Consider the following 17,816-nt stretch of genomic DNA (forward strand, 5'->3'; position numbering starts at 1 on the left):
TGGGGATGTAGTGATTTATTTACATTGATTACATGTGTGTGCAAGTGCAAATTCAGCATGGTAATTTCAAAAAGAAAATATGTAAAGTCATTGTAGATGATACCTTGCCATTATTGATTAAAACATTGCAGCTGCTGCATTTTTAGACAGAACAATGTCCAAATCAATGGGGCCTGATTTAGTCCTGGGAATGTCTTTTTTATTTTTTTGAGGAATGGTTAGCATCCTCCCTCTGGTACAGGCGGACTCAATGTAGAGCACGTCCCACTCATCCATAAGAACTAGGCCTGCGCTTAAAGAGGGCACCAGTTTATTTTGGACCTTGACAGGAGATTAATTATTCTGTACAAAATATCTCCAGTAGTTAATTAGACACATACAGCAGTCACTTCTTCTGGAAGATTCTGCGACTTATCACTTTGCTTTAGTTTCAGCCTTTTAGTGCCCTGGTGGTTAAAATCCAGGAATACATACAGCAGCATCATACTGCAACACCGGTTTGCCAAAAATGTTAAAAGGCCATAAAAGCAGATTAAACAAGGTCTATAACCTCATTCCACCACCATGTTATCAAACAACTGTTGAAAATTAATCAAAGATTCTGAGTCTCAGTGGACCCGTGGCTGAGTTAATGCTTAAACACAGCTTTAAGTTATATCACAAATAAACACGTCACCTGCATGCTTCAGTATACTGCCAGTGCTGTGAGAGCCAGCTGAGTTGAAGCATTTATCCCTAAGCAAACACATAAGAGTTGAGGTCAAAGGTGTGGAATGTACAGCTGTATACTCTAAACTGCTCAAGTCAGCTTGATTAAGTTTTCCAGTCTCATAAACAAGCCCACTCCATAAATGAGAAAGAATGCATGAAAAATGTATACACGTAAGACGAATTATGCAATTATGTTACCTAATATTTTAATTATAGAGGATGCCGGGGCTAGTTGTGACATTTTTTACTTCAGTGAATAGTTCTCATATTATCATTTGTGACCATGGACCACAAAACCAGTCATAAATTGCACGGATATTTTTGTAGCAATAGTCAACAATACATTGTAAGAGTCAAAATTATATGCCAAAAATCATTAGGATATTAAGTAAAGATCATGTTCCATGAATATATTTTGTACATTTTCTAAAACTAAATTTTTGATTAGTAATATGCATTAAAATTAAAAATTTTTTGTTTTGTTTTTTTGCACCCTCAGATTCTACATTTTCATACAGTTGTCAAATATTTCAGATATCTCTGTCAAATATTGTTCTATTCTAATAAACCATACGTCAATAGAAAGCTTATTTATGTAGCTTTCAGATAATAAAATAAGAATAAATATATAAAAAAATTACCCTTATGACTGGTTTTGTGGTCCAGGGTCACAACTGATGTGTAGGCATAAACCTAAACATCTTTGCTGCAAAATAATCTATTGATTAGAAAAAAAAAGTTTGACTTGAACTGAACATTGACTGAACAGATTGAATAATGATAATAATGGAACAGTCAGTCATTTACTTGAGACAGCAAACAGTTATGTAGCCTAATATACAAAAACATCACAATTAGATTTTTTTTTCGCCAACAAAAAATGAAGTTAATAAGTTAAAACATGGTAGACATTTATGAAAAATGCAGTTTTCTTAAAAAAATAAAAATAAAAATAAAAATAGTAAAAATAAACGTTTCCGAACAAGTATTCCCATACATACTTCAAAAATTAACTTTTACACATTATCTGTAAAAGTTAAATGTATTTTAATGTACTGTATTAACGAACTATAAACTTTGCAAACTGTATATTTCTATAATATATATATTGTATAATGCTTGACCGTCCTTGTTACTGTGCATTTTTCCTTCGATTTGAAAAACGATTGGCCAGCGAATCATGGCTCTTCTTTCAGACAAGGGACTCACTTCAATGGCAGGTGCTAATTGGATGGCATGTCTCGCGTAATAGCTCCGGGTAAGTGGGGCCCCTCGCTCTCCATTTCGGCTCAAAGCCTCCGTAGACTCTCACTGTCTTTTACAGTATCGCGTAGCCGTAATGGCGCTAGCTTCCACATGCAACAAGGGCCTGTTTATTATGGTTGGACCGCCGTCTCTTCCTCTCGTCCGCCGATTGGCTGCGCTGCTTCACAGGCGGAACGCGATTGGCTCAGAGACCTGCCAGTCGGACTAGGAATAGACGGGTACCCAAGACAGCAGGGTTGCGCGTGTGCCTTCCCAGGTCCTGGCAGCACCATCCGGCGAGGGGGTGAGGACGCTGGCCGCTTGTTTTATGACTGCAAGGAACACTGGATGTTTTTATTTTGATTTCTTCTCCACTGGATATATATATGCTCGCGATTTTGAGCGCAAGAAAGCGGCACGCCGGTGAACGAGCACATCGTTATCGATGGGGAAAATAAGTTGAAGGCTTCGGAAGAATGTTTTCCTTGTTCCAGGAAAACGGAATGCTCTGTTGATCAGCGTGATGGGTGTTTCGAGGGGATTTTGACATTTGGAGAGGATCTGGAGCTGTCCATCTACAGAGCGCAACTGAAAGCGGCAACAGAGCGCCATACTGCAAAACAAGCTTCCCGGATCGATACAGTGTAGCAGTCTTTTCGCACGGGGGGAGAATTGCGCGTTTTAATGTAAATGTAAACAAGTAAGCTGGCGAGCAAGTACCAAGTCAGCAGCGGTGGCCTGATTGAGATCCGCGTAACTTCTGCAAACTGCATGCAGCCCTGGCGGTGGAAACAGGGCTGGATGAGCCCAAAATGGCAAATATGAAGAAATCTAAAAGATGAATGTTGCATTTCCCCCGTAACTTGTACTATTCACCTAATTTCCCTTTCCACGCAAGCCCGAGTTTCGAGCGAAGCAAGGTGCTCCTCATGCCTCCAACATGAGGGAGATTTAAGGCCGTGCGGAATTGATTTATTATGGGGGGAGCGCATTATTTTGATTTGATCCCTCTCTCCTTTTTTACTTTTCTTTTGTTTACCCTCGGCGAGGGGTTTCTTGCATGTCCGCGGTTGTCATTTTGCTAGTCTGGAACGTATAACGCGAAAGAAAGATCCGCCGAAGTAGGTCAGATCAAAGCTGGAGAGTTGTTAGTATGACACCTTTTCGCACTCATCTTGATGTATGCCGGACATTTCTGCTTTGATTTCACCCGTCGTTTGGCTGTATGACGGCCAAATGAGAGTTTGACATCTTGGCAGCCTCCCTCTCCATCTCGTTCGCCTCTTTGTTTTGTTTTTTTCCACCTCTCATTTCGGGCTGTTGAGTGAGTGAGTGAATGGCTCTTTGCGGAACCACGGCTTCCAATGCCGCGAAAATGATGGCTGCGTACAACGGCGGCACCGCGGCAGTGGCAGCGCATCACCCGCACCATCACCACCAGCTGCCCCATCTCCCGCCACCCGCCCACCTCCATCACCATCACCACCCGGGCCAGCATCACCTCCAGCACCCCGGCTCGGCCGCCGCCGTGCACCCCGTGCAGCAGCACGCTTCCACGGCCGCGGCCGCTGCTGCTGCCGCCGCGGCGGCGGTCATGCTGAACCCGAGCCAGCAGCAGCCGTACTTCCCCTCGCCCGCTCCTGGACAAGCTCCGGGGCCGGCGGCCGCTGCAGCCCCAGCGCAAGTTCAAGCCGCGGCCGCGGCCGCTGTGAAGGCGCATCATCACCACCACCAACACTCGCATCACTTACAACAACAGCTGGATATAGAGCCGGACAGACCGATCGGATACGGAGCTTTCGGTGTGGTTTGGTAAGCGTTTCAATACCATTCTAACAACTTCTGCAAGTGAATGTTGAAAATGAGCGCAGGACTTTGATTTTGACTCTAAAAGTGAATATGCAAATTAAAAAGTTTTTCAAAAAAAGATACTTTTAAAATGACGCACACTCTCATTAGAGGAAGTCTCAAAATCTAGAAAAAAGCTGTTATTCCACACAGAGTGGTTTCCCCCCTCATGGGTGCCGCCATGTTAATGTCACATGACCAATTGTGGCATGCATTGACTACAACAAATACTGACAATATTGATGTTTGCTCAAACCGATGTCGTAAAAATTCATAAACATTTGAACAACGTGGTTTCTAGAAAGAAGATAAGCATGGTTCATCCCTAAACCTAGCTGATTTTGCGAAAAAGAATACCGCAAAATAGTTTTGCCATGAAAGCGAATTGGTTTAAAAGGTGCTTCACAAAGAATCCACATTAAAGGAGAAGTTCACTTCCAGAACAAAAATGTACAGATAATGTGCTCACCCCCTTGTCATCCAAGATGTTCATGTCTTTCTTTCCTCAGTCGTAAAGAAATTATGTTTTTCTAGGAAAACATTTCAGGATTTTTCTCCGTAATGTGGACTTCAATGGTGCCCCTGAGTTTGAACTTCCAAAATATAGTTTAAATGTAGCTTAAATGGGCTCTAAACAATCCCAGCTGAGGAAGAAGGGGCTTACCAAGCGAAACGAAACGAAAAAAAAAAAAAAAAAAAAAAATTTACAATTGATATACTTTTTACCTCAAATGCTCATCTTGTCTTGGTTTGCCTGAACTCTGTTTTTTTCCGGTTCATGACAGTTAGGGTATGTTGAAAAACTCTCATCTCTTTTTCTCGTCCGTTTTCAAAATCGTCCTACATTGCTGTTTTACCTTTTTTGCAAAGGGTGTTTGATCTTGTTTGCATGTTCCCTTTGCAAACACTGGGTCAGTACTTCTGCAGCGACGTACGATTTTAATGTTGGAGGAGAAAATAAGATGGGAGTTTGTCGACATACCCTAACTGTCATGAACCGGAATACGCAGAGTTTGGGGCAGACCTAGACGAGACGAGCATTAGAGGTTAAAAAGTATATAAATTGTCTTGGAGATAAATCCTGAAATGTTTTCCTCAAAAAGCATAATTTCTTAACAACTGAAGAAAGAAAAACTTGAACATCTTGGATGACAAGAGGGTGAGTACATTACTTGTAATTTTTGTTCTGGAAGTGAACTTTTCCTTTAAAGTATCAACAGCAAAAAAGTGATGGTATGAATCCATGTGTTTGTGATCTGTCAAACTAAGTGGACAAATAATGTAACAACAGTTAAAGCCGCCCATTGCGACAAGGAAGAACAAAGTAAACCTGAACCAAAACTGAGTGTACCTTTAAAGTGTTTCACCTGTCAGGCTTGTTGGAAGGGAGAGGTACTGTATTTTTAGATTTCTGTGTGACAGTTCAAGGGGAACGAGGAACAGCTTTTGGCAAAGAATTTAAGATGTACACTAAGGGAACATCGCTGTGCTTAAGGGATAAGCTGACTTAAATGCTCAAGATTTACTTCATGTCAGTTTGAGTGTCTTGAGAATAGTTCCTAACCCAGGTGTTTATTTCGCTCCATGTTTAAACCTACAGGCATTGAACTTTTGGTTGAGTGTGTGGTTGAATTCTTTATATTTATATAGCTATAATGCAGTTACATTGTCAAGTGCCCAGTGAATAACTTTAATATATCCGGTCGGTTTCTTATTGAAAAGTTTGTTCCAGCCGCAACAAATCCGGTTCACAAGGCTACATCTCCAGTGGTGTACAATTCAGACCAAAGATGAAAAGTTGAGTAATATAATGTGTAATGCTTAAAGGAAGGAGAGAGTGCATGTTCTCAGAACGAGTTTGTAACTCAGAGGAAATGCAATATCCTTTTAAGCACACACCCTCCTGCCTTGTAGAAGTTTCAGCCATGGCTTCTGTTCAGAGGTTAATCTTAGTTAATTTCGTGGGAGAGCAGTGTATTAGACGCAATGGACTTTGCAATAAATTAGCTAAATGAAATGGGCAAGTTTTCATTCTCTGATTTGTTAGTACTTATTTCTAGCATATCTAAGCTGTCTGTGTGTTTATCCATAAAGGAATCACCTGTAACTGCTGCCTGCAGAGGGGTTACAAAACTAGGGGAGCTTTCACCAACAGCCACCCTGCCTACCTCCGCCCATGTAATCTTAGCCTGACCTTTCCTCAAAATCGCTTCCTGTTGCTCATTGTCTGCTTTTAATCTGCACTGTTGCTTGCTGGTATATTTATAGCTGTCCTCCAGAGGCATGTCCATAGAGGAATAATCATTTAGGGTTTGCACCCTCTGGAAGGGCGGTGGACAGATCTATGGTCAACCGAAAGGACAGTTCACCCAAAAATGTTAATTGTGTAATCATATTTTCTGTACTCACCCTCATGTATTTCCAAACCTTTATGACTGACTTTCTTCTTTGGAATAGAAAACAATATTTTGATGAAATATGCTGGCTGTTCTTTTCCATCTGATTACAATAAATGGGGACTGGAGCTGTCATGCTTCAGAAATAGAGCTGTCAAATGATTAATTGCGATTAATCGCATACAAAATAAAAGTTTGAGTTTGTCTAATATATGTGTGTGTACTGTGTGTAGTTATTATGTATATATAAATACATACAAATTAAGAGAAGTATGTTATTTATTTACAAAATATTTGTATTTATATATAATATAAATTATATAAAAATTATAATAAATACATATACTTGTAAATATTTCTTAAATATATGCATGAATGTGTTTGTATTTATATATACATAATAATTGCACACAGTACACACACGTATATTAGGCAAACTCAGACTTTTATTTCGTATATGATTAATCGCGATTAATCGTTTGACAGTCCTAGTGCAAAAGCATGAATTTCAGTGCATAATTGTTTAAATATCAGTTTGTGTCACATAAAAGATATTGTTTGGTTTGAGAAGACTTAAGAAAAAGTCATATGGTCATATTTATTAATACTTTATGGTGCTTTTGCAACCAGTACATTCTTTAAAATATCTCCTCCTGTGATGAAAAATACTTAATTTGAGTAAATACACAATATTCATGCTTAGGTGAACTACTTCTTTTCAGGTACTATTTTTAATAGTAAACTTTTAACTGTTTTTGAATTTTTCGGATCATCAGTCATCAAAGCTTGGTAAACAATTTCACCAAGCTGATTTCTCACTAAAAACTTACACAGATCATATTTTCTTGCCGTTTTAAGTCATATTTTGATGTAACAAAGTGGTTATATTTAAGTTTGTGTGTTGTTTACTTACTTTTTTGAATTAGTCTTCCCATTAACGGCATTATATTGTTTATTCAGACTAATTCACGAACACACTGGAATGCAAGAGGTGGGATTTATCGCATGAACCAATCACAGCCGAACATAAACAGTCATAACCAGATATACCAGATACATAACCAGACTTTCCTTAATTCATTTTTAAGTACACCCCGCCAAACATTCTCAATTACCCACCTATCATTGCGTACTTAAAGAAGTCAGGCTAAGCTAAACTAAACACAGTAAAAATAAAATAAGGCTTCAACAATATTACTGAGTTTAATTTGACCCAGGTGTGGTTTGTATGCCATTGTTCATGGGACGTGACAATGTTACAATGCAACGATTATGATTATTGTTAAATAAGATAAAATACAAATCTAGTGTAACCAAATATAACCACATTTATTTTCATATTACATGTTAACAACTGACATTTACAGCTGAGGTCCAAAGTTTACATTCCCCTTTCAGAATCTGCAAAATAATTATTTTACCAAAATAAGAGGGATCATACAAAATGCATGTTATTGTTTATTTAGTACTGACCTGAATATGATATTGCACATAAAAGATGTTTACGTATAGTCCATAAGAGAAAATAATACTTCAATTTATAAAAATGACTCCGTTCAAAAGTTTCATACCCTTTTTTCTCAATACTATGTTGTTACCTTAATGATCCACAGCTGTGTTTTTTTGTTTAGTGATAGTTGTTCATGAGTCCCTTGTTTGTCCTAAAAAGTTAAAACTGCACGCTGTTCAGAAAAATCCTGCATGCTGCTGTATCAGTGTCCATTTTGCGCTTTTTTTATTTTGAAGAAGACATGATATGTGCGCATACACAGTGCTGGTTCATGTTTGGAGAACGAGAGAATATGAAAAATGTTCACATAAACTTGAAACGCTTGCTCCGGTCCGGATATGAACTGTGATCCGCGCAGCGAGTGTAGTTAAACTCATCGTGGTTTTCGCGCAGAAACTGTTCTCTTATGCGCGCTCCACGTGTTGTCATATTAAATATTGTTACGGTCGTGTTTACATAGATGAACTGACAGCGCAGAAGCGCTTTCATGAGATTCGAATTCTCCGCTGTAAGACGACCTCATGTATATGCATAATACAGCACTGTGATTGGATCGTAAGAGTTCGTTCTCATTTTAATTCAAGAAAAAAGATTAAACATTACAAAAATATTAACAAGTAAATCCAGATACACAAAATATCAAGCAATCTTATACAGTAAAACAGAGCTCTAAAGGGAGAGAAACAAATAGATAAAAAATAAAATAAAATAAACAAATAATAAATAAATAAACATAAAATAAAACAAAAAACATTAAAACAACTAAACAATAGTTCACATTTTCTTCCTTTTTCCTTAGGACATATTCAACGGTTGCAGCGGGGGAGCTATATCAGAAAAGAATTTCTCCATGAAATCTAACAATATGACATTCTTTTTATTATTAATTTGCATTAGAGACTTTTTCAAAATCTCCATTTCTGATAAAAATAAATTACACTTTGGTATGCATTTCGCAAATTTCTGTTTATGAATATAATATTTACCTTGTAAAATGTAAAAGTTAACAACATAATCATTTTACTTTTGTGTGAATAAGTACAAAAAACATCTTTTAAAGAAAGCATATAGTTGACATTTCTTTGCAGAAATAGAAAGGCACTAACATCAGACCAAAATCTAAGAGACAAATCACAATTATAAAACAAATGACACAAATCTTCCTCATGTGCATTACAGAAACTACAAGTATTGTCAGTGTCCATGAATTTAGAAAGAGCTCATTTACATTGGTAAATTTTGTGAAGTATTTTGAAATGTCTCATGAATAATATTGAGAAAAGCTCATTAAACCAGTGACGTAGACGTGTACTCTCCAACCACAGACGCCATTGGCCACTCTAAATAAACACACATACGGCACCTTTTGTGACGTAGGTTTAACTTTGCTTTTTTTAATTAGGAGAGCGAAATGGCTCCAAAAAATGAAAAAATAACCACTTTTCCCTTAATAATAAAAATAATGAGTGCTATTATAGTTTTCACTAATATGCAACCTGTACATATATCATTTTTGGAAAAGGTTCAAATACACAAATGCTGGAAAACCAAATAATTTGTGGGACCTGAAGGATTTTTCTGAAGGGACTCATGTACAACTATCACTAAACAACAACAACAACAACAAAAAACACAGCTGTGGATCATTCAGTCAACAACACAGTGTTACAAACCAAGGGGATGTAAACTTTTCAATGGGATCATTGCTATTATTTTCTCTTTAAACATCTTTTATGTGAAATATCTGATTCAGGTCAATGAGTAATAAACACTGACATGCATTTTGTATGATCCCTCTTATTTTGGTAAAATAATTAACATTTTGCAGATTCTGAACTTTTGACCTCAACTGTATCATTCAGTGCTTTTATATGATATATATAAATATATGGCCAAAGACATTAAAAAAGAGGAGTTTATTAAGCTTGGTCCCTATAGAAGGCCGGTTTTGGATGGTGTTGTGCATCCTAGTTAGTGCCCTTTCAGTCATGCAGCTGCAAAGTTTAGATAAATTGGCTTTGGCCCTGCAGCAGAGTGTGTGTGTCACATACTTGGTTCGGATGCAGATGGTGTTGGATTTTAATTATCTGTAATTCAAACTATACATAATCTATATTATCATTTAGCATCTGCTTAATTGCAGGAATATTGCTTTATTAGAGTAAGCACATTGTGCTGTGAATTTACAAATAGGTTTGGACTGCATCCTGTCCTCGGAATGAAAATGAAAGCAAAATGGAATATAATTGATGATTTATGCTAAAGAGACCCTGAGTGCTAAGCGTTACTCGTTCATATTCTAGTCTCCAGGAAACGAGTAGTACAAACTGCCAGCTCTGATGCTTTCGGAGAAAATCCCATATCTGTCATTCATACTACTCTCAAAATTGTCACACTAGTATGATTTTAAAAGCACAGAGTACTTATGTGAAGGACATGATGGCATAACAGTCTTTGTCTTGGTGTTCAGCCAAAAAGTTTATTTTGAAACCTATTGGCCCACATGTACTGTTTACGCTTGTAGTTTGAGATTGACTCATAGTGTATGTGAACAAAGTTACGGGAAACAGGAGCGCTAAATGCTAAACCGCTGTAATTTTAGAAGGCTTGAGTTGACGGTGATGCCTCATTTGTGGGTTCCGGGAATTCCACGTGTGTCCTGTATTATGTTTTGCGTGGCTTATTAATGTGACATGTTGTAAGCCGGGTTTAGGATGCAGCTGTGGTCAGTTCATGGCCATTGATACCTTTCACATTTACATACATTTTACATTTTTGTATTTGATATGAGCGTTTTAGCCAAAGCAACTTCCATTGCATTCAAGGTAGACATTTTATCAGTTCTTGCTCTCCTTGGGAATCTTACACAATCGTGACAATGGCATTTTTAGAGCCATGCTTTACTATTTAAGCTACACTGGTACTGAAAATTTGCATTGTAGCAGATTTCTGTGTTATTCTCAATCTGGTCCTTAATTTATAAGTACACAGAGAATCAGACATTTCTAAGTCTCACTGCAAAGTTGATTGTTGTAGTTTAAATTAATTTGATGAATTATTCAAAATTTTATATTTGTATATTTTCTGTTTTCACTTGGAGTTTAGTTACATTTTTAGTGATTTTGTTGTGTTTGACATTTTTTATTAGTTGTTTTTATTGCATGTTTATATGGTTTTTATTTTTATTTTAGCATTTTAGTTCAACTTAAAAAAAAAAAAAAGATAGGAAATGCCTGTTTTTAATGTTTTATTTCAGTTAACGGTTATTCAATTAATTTTAACAATAATATATATAACAATAATAACCCTGTCTATTATTACAATTTAAAAATTATTAAAAAAATATTATTATTATTATTGTTTATTATTAGGTTTATTAAACATTAGGTTTATTTATTTATTAGATATTACACAGAAATTAGAGTTAAAATAATCCCTCTTCATTTCTTTGTTCATTTTTTAAAAATTATATTCTGCAGTTGCATTTTGTTAACATTCCTTTAATATTGAATAACTATTTTGCTAATTAGGGCTGTCAAACGATTAATCGCGATTAATCCCATACAAAATAAAAGTTTGAGTTTGCCTAATATATGTGTGTGTACTGTGCACAATTATTATGTGTATATATAAATACAAACACATGTGAGAAATATTTACAAGTATATGTATTTATTATAATTTTTATATAATTTATATTATATATAAATATTTTGAACATAAATAACATATTTCTCTTAAATATATACATTAATTTGTGTGTATTTTTATATACATAATAATTACACACAGTACACACACGTATATTAAGCAAATTTAAACTTTTATTTTGTATGCAATTAATGGTGATTAATCGTTTGACAGCCCTATTTAAAATGGATGGCATGTGCATTTTTCGCAGTGTCACTTTACTTTTTAACAACTGCAATGAATATTATTGCCGTTTTATGCAGCATTTAATGTATGATCAGCTATATTTAATGTGTAACCTTGCAGTCATGCTGCTGCTAATTTTATCATCTGTTTCTTAATGTGTTTTGAATCAAGGCCTTTGCTAGTGCTTGAAAGATCTACTGATTCATGACACGGGGAACTCGAGAGCGGAGTGACACAGACAGCAAGTCCGTTGCCAACAGTTTGCTCATATTTATATTAACAATACAAATCATAAAAACAGATTTGGCCTGTTCAACCTGCGTCCCACAGGCCTCCTGCTGCTCAAACCAGATCCAAAAACAGAGACCTACTAGATAACAATATCTCTGTCTCCATCTTAATCACAGCCCTCATGACTTACTTGTATTTACACGTGCAGCCTCCATCCGTGAGCTTTTAGAGCCGGTGCTGATAAAAATGAAATGCCAGACACATGCATTCTTAAGGCATTTGTCCTGGTTTTTGTTTTTCAAAATGTGTAGTTTTGACCAATTTCTACTAGATTTAGCAAGAGGAGCAATGGGTTGAACTGTGATTCTCATCTGTGCCCTCACTGGCCCCTGTCTCTTAGGGAAGAGGCATGGCTCTGCACAGGAATGTAGTCTTCGCTGCCCATTAAAGCGTCAGTCTGCGTCTGTTCCTCTCCCGGTTTGATCTGGGAGGGGAATGTTAGCGTGCTCACAGACAGCTTGACTTAAGCGTGATGTTCTTAAGATCTTGTCTGGCGGATTTGTGCACCAAAAATATGCAAAAAAAGACTCTTCTTGTTGTGGACTGGTAAAACTTCTGCATCCTGTTTTGGTGATTAGCATCACTTAATATGATGCTTGTTTGCTGAGTGCTTTAGTTTGCATGAATGGGACAAACAAATTCTGATTTGTGTGTTGTGAGTTGTAACTTTAAGGCCCTATGATTTTGGAAAACGCAGATGGAATTGTGAAATCCAGTCATAAAAACTAAATTTCCTGTATAACGTGGAATTTCCCAAATTTTGAATCAGTAAATCAAAAGCAGGTCAGTACACTATCAAAATGTGATATGGACTAGTGCCTGTGAATATTAAGCCGCGAAAATACAATTTAAATATGAATCCTGTGTATTCTGCGTGTCTCTGTGTGAATGAATGGCGCAGGTTTTGTTTACTACACACAAACTGAAACGCACACGACGCTTGTGGTGCTCAGAGAGTCACTTTTTTTTTTTTACCGTTCCTTTTGAGAAAAAACTGTCGTCATCTCATATACAAACAGAAACTTAACACAGCAACCCGTCAAAATAAAAATGCGGTTTACCTCAAAGAAACTGTGAAATATATTACGTAATGCAATGATAGTACTACTACTACTACTAATTAAATTATTATTAAAACATTTTTTAAAGAAATATTTACCAGAATTTTTCCAAAAAATGTAAATATACAACACAGCATTTCTGAAAAAAAAGAAATAATAATAATAATAATAAATTAATTTCTTCGTAAAATGAATTAATTAGACATGCTTTTGATTACTAAAATTTAATGAAACCATTAAAATGAAATCCAGAAAATTAATGGAAAACACAAAGTTAGGTAAAAAAAAAAATAAAATAAAATAAAATAAATACAACTGAATTTAAGAAAAAAAATTAAACATATTTCATAGGGCCTTAAAAATGTATTTTTTGTTAAACCTAATATAAATTGCTGTTAAACTGTGTAAGTTTTCTGTTTTCAATTAATTAGACATGATTTTTAATTACTTTTTTTATTTAACCATTAAAATTTAACCATTAAATTTTTTTTTTTTTTTTTTTCAGTCTCTTATGCTCACCAAGCCTGCATCTATTTGATAAAGTAAATATTATTAGAATGTAAAAATAATTGGTTTTCTACTTGAGTGTATTTAGAAAATTCATTTATTGTTGTAATGGATGACACAATTTTTCAGAAGGCATTACTTTAGTCTTCAGTATCAAGATTCTTCAGAAATCATTGTAATGTGCTGATTTAGAAACATTCTAAATTGATTATTATTATTATTATTTTTATCAAACAGTTGTATTGATATTTTTGTGGAAACGGTGATTCCTTTTTTTCACAGTTTTCACAGTTGATTAATACTTTAAAAGCTGCATTTAATTAAAACAGAAATCTTTTGTAACATTAAAATGACTTTGATGCCAATTTAATACGTCCTTGTTGTATAAAAGCATTAATTTCTTTCACAAGAAAAAGAAACTCTTACTGAACGGTAGTGTGTGTGTGTGAAATTATAGTTGCGTTTTTAAGCAAAATAATATCAAAACTTGAGTTTTAAAAGATGTATGATGGTTTTAAGTTTGCATAGAGTCCATATCTCTGAAGATCACTGAGTTTTCTTGAAGCACATATGAAGTTGAGTTTTGGGAGAGCTGCAGGAGAATGAGCGCTAGTGGTAGCTGCTATTGATGTAATGACTAATTTATTCCTGTCTCCATTGTAAATGTAAAATTTAAATGAAATGTGAATGATTAAAATTTGATGTGTTTTCTTTTTTGGGAGAGGAACCTCATATCCTCCTCGATTGTCTCCCTGAAATGAAAATGAAGTCATTTAGCCGCTGATCAAACATGCTTAAACAACGTTATAATATTAAATATGATTTGTCATGCAGAGTGTGTTTTCTTCCCAGTGTGATGAACGGCACGATGGAACCCGAAAGCCTTTTGATTTTTTTTTTTTTTTTTTTTTTTTTCTTCTCGTCATCTATTATCTGAAATCTAATAATGGCTTAATTAGTCAGATGTGATCATTTATCAATATCATTCCCGTAATTGAAAGAGTCATTACATGATTGTCGAATAGATTTTGACTTTCTCTCTTCATTCTGTGGTTTTGCTGCAGCTTTGTATTTATATGTGCGTGTGTGTGTGTGTTTAGGCGTATTATAATGGAAGGCGGCCTGGTGCTTTTATACCCTGAACTTGAAAGGCTCACAGACAGGACAAGTTTTTTCTTTTTTTACAACCACAACAGTCAAAAGCAGCTCTTAAGAGGCTCTGGGTTTGGCAGATGCAGAGACCGAGCAGAGAAACGACTTACCTTTGAAGTGTTGGGGGTGAAAACGTGCAGGAGTGTGTACATTAACCCTTCACTCACCTGCCTCTGTCAGCCTATTCTGGGCTGCACTTATGTAGTCGTCTTGACAGCACTGCTGTGAATGAGTCAACATCTCTGTTTTCTTTCCCTTGATGTTTGGGTGAATGTCACAAAGAAAAATCACATTTCAACCCAAAATCGAAAGAAACAAAAATGAGAAATTGCATTTTACATAAAGAAAAAGTTTTAATAGTATTAATTTTGCCAAACATTTGCTCACCCTCAGGCCGTACAAGATGTAGATGAGTTTGTTGCTTCATCAGAACAGATTTGGAGAAATTTGGCATTGCATCACTTGCACACCTATATAGCGAATGGCTGCCGTCAGAATGAGAGTCCAAACAGCTGATACAAACATCACAGTAATCCACACGACTCAACAACAATTTACAAATAATGTACTCACCCCCTTGTCATCCACGATGTTCATGTCTTTCTTTCTTCAGTCGTAAAGAAATTTTTTTTTTGAGGAAAACATTTCAGCATTTTTCTCCATATAATGGACTGAAATAGTGCCCCGATTTTGAACTTCCAAAATGCAGTTTAAATGCGGCTTCAAACGATCCCAAATGCGGTTGTAAATGATCCCAGCCGAGAAAGAAGGGTCTTATCTGGCATAACGAACGGTTATATTGCTAAAAATAATATAATTTATATACTTTTTAATGTCAAACGCTCGTCTTGTCTTACTCTGCCTGGACTGTTTTTGTTCCGGTTCATGACAGTTAGGGTATGTCGCAAAACTCCCATCTCATGTTCTCCCTCAACTTTGAAATCGCCCTATATCGCTGTTTTACCTTTTTTTTGTTAAGGGTGTTTGATCTTCTTTGCATGTTCACTTTGCAAAGACTGGGTCGGAACTTCTGCAGCGATGTAGGATGATTTTAAAATGATTTTTGAAGTTGAGGGAGAAAATACGATTGGAGTTTTTTGACATACCCTAACTGTCTTGAGTCAGAATACACAGTTCAGGGAGAGAAAGGCAAGATGTGCGTTTTAGATTAAAAAGTATTTAAATTGTATTTTTTAAATGAAAATAACCTATTGTTTTGCTAGATAAGACCCTTCTTTCTTGGCTTGGTTCGTTTACAACTGCATTTGGGATCATTTGAAGCCGCATTTAAACTGCATTTTGGAAATTCAAAATCGGGGCACCATGTCAGTCCATTATATGGAGAAAAATGCTGAAATGTTTTCTTCAAAAAACATAATTTCTTTATGACTGAAGAAAGAAAGACATGAACATCTTGTACTACAACGGGGTGAGTATGTTATATGTGAATCTTTGTTTTAGAAGTGGACTTCTCCTTTAAGAACTGTTTTTGCTTTTAAATGGTACTTGATCTGTGCATATTTCTCTGCTGATTCATATGAATTTTTTTTTTACTGGAGGAAGCAATGTTATGGATAGAGGAATCTTATTTTAGTTGGAAGCCAACTCAGTTTTTCACTTCACAAGCATTAATTGATGGACAGGCGTCATGTTGTGGATTATTGTGATGTTTTTATCAGCTGTTTGGACTTTGACGGCACCCATTCACTGCAGAGGATCCACTGGTGAGCAAATGATGTAATGCTACATTTCTCCAAATTTGTTCCAGTGAAGAAACAAACATACCCACATCTTGGATAACCTAGGGGCGAGTAAATTTTCATTTATGGATTAACTATTCTTTTGAGAACATTTATTCATTTAATCAAATTTAATGAAGTACTGCCATCATGTATGGATATACTTGCATTTTAACTGTTAATGTGCTTTCCCCACACATTACAATAGGCCTTTGGATTTGTTATTTTGAGTATATTGATTGATCTGTCAGTGGATTCAGTAATTCAGTGTTAGCATTGGCCGTTAATCTCAATTTAGTTTTTGTAATTGATGTTAATACTGCTGCTGTCCTCTCATAAATATTTTTTTGCACAAATGCGATATACACTGCCATTCAGAAGTTTGGGATCAGTATGACTTTTAATGTTTTTTAAAGAAGTTTCTTACGCTTATCAAGGCTGTGTTTATTTGATCAAATATACAGAAAAAAAAGTAATATTGTGAAATAGTATTGCAATGGCTTTCTATTTTAATATACTTTAAAATACAATTTATTTCTGTGATGCAAAGCGGAATTTTCCAGTCTTCAGTGTCACGATCCTACAGAAATCATTTTAATATGCTTATTTATTATCACTGTTGTGCTGCTTAATTTTTTTTCAGGATTTTAAAATAAAATGTTAAAAAGAACAGCATTTATTTAAAATAGAATTTTTAAAAAATGTACACTAGTGTTCACAAGTTTGGGGTCAGTAATTTTTTTTCTGTCTTTTTTTGGTAAAAATGAATACTTTAATTCAGCAAGGATGTGTTAAATTGATTAAAAAGTGATAGCAAAGACTATTGTTGGAAAAGATGTTTATTTAAAGTAAATGCTGTCATTTTAAACTTTTTATTTATCAAAGAATCCTAAAAAAATCACAGGTTTCAAAAAAAATAATTAAGCAGCACAACTGTTTCCAACATTGATGATAATGCTGAAAATTCAGCTTTGCATCACAGAAATAAATTATATTTTAAGACCATTCTAATGTGCTGATTTATTATCAGTGTTGAAAACAGTTGTGCTGCTTAATATTTTTCTTGCAACCTGAAACTTTTTTGAGACTCTTTGGCGAATAAAATGTTAAAAAGAACAGCGTTTATTTAAAAAAGAATTTTATAAAACAATATACACTACTGTTTTGATAGAAATAGAGATATCTTTTTAAAAGAAATGCTAAATGCTGTACTTTTAAACATTTTATTATTAAAGATTCCTAAAAAAAAGTATCACAGGTTCCAAAAAAAAAAAAAATATTAAGCAGCACCAACTGTTTCCAACACTGACAATAATCAGCATATTAAAATGATTTCTGAAAGATCATGTAATGATGCTGAAAATTCAACTTTGCATCACAGAAATAAATTATATTTTAAAGTAAATTAAAAACAAAACTGTTGTTTTAAATTGTAATAATATTTCAGAATATTATAGCTTTTCTGTATTTTTGATCAAAT

General features: G+C 35.2%; 1 protein-coding gene across 1 annotated transcript in view; it reads left to right on the plus strand.

Annotated features, from left to right (window-relative positions):
- Window positions 1-2,178: 2,178 nt before the first annotated feature.
- The window catches only part of nlk2 (nemo-like kinase, type 2), a 105,243-nt gene continuing 89,605 nt past the window's right edge, over window positions 2,179-17,816 (plus strand). Inside the window, 1 exon segment of the mRNA XM_051128503.1 lies at window positions 2,179-3,768. Coding sequence (XP_050984460.1) covers window positions 3,293-3,768 — 476 coding nt within the window. The 5' untranslated portion in view covers window positions 2,179-3,292.

Source organism: Labeo rohita, chromosome 15 (assembly GCF_022985175.1).
Source record: "Labeo rohita strain BAU-BD-2019 chromosome 15, IGBB_LRoh.1.0, whole genome shotgun sequence".
Lineage (NCBI taxonomy): Eukaryota > Metazoa > Chordata > Actinopteri > Cypriniformes > Cyprinidae > Labeo > Labeo rohita.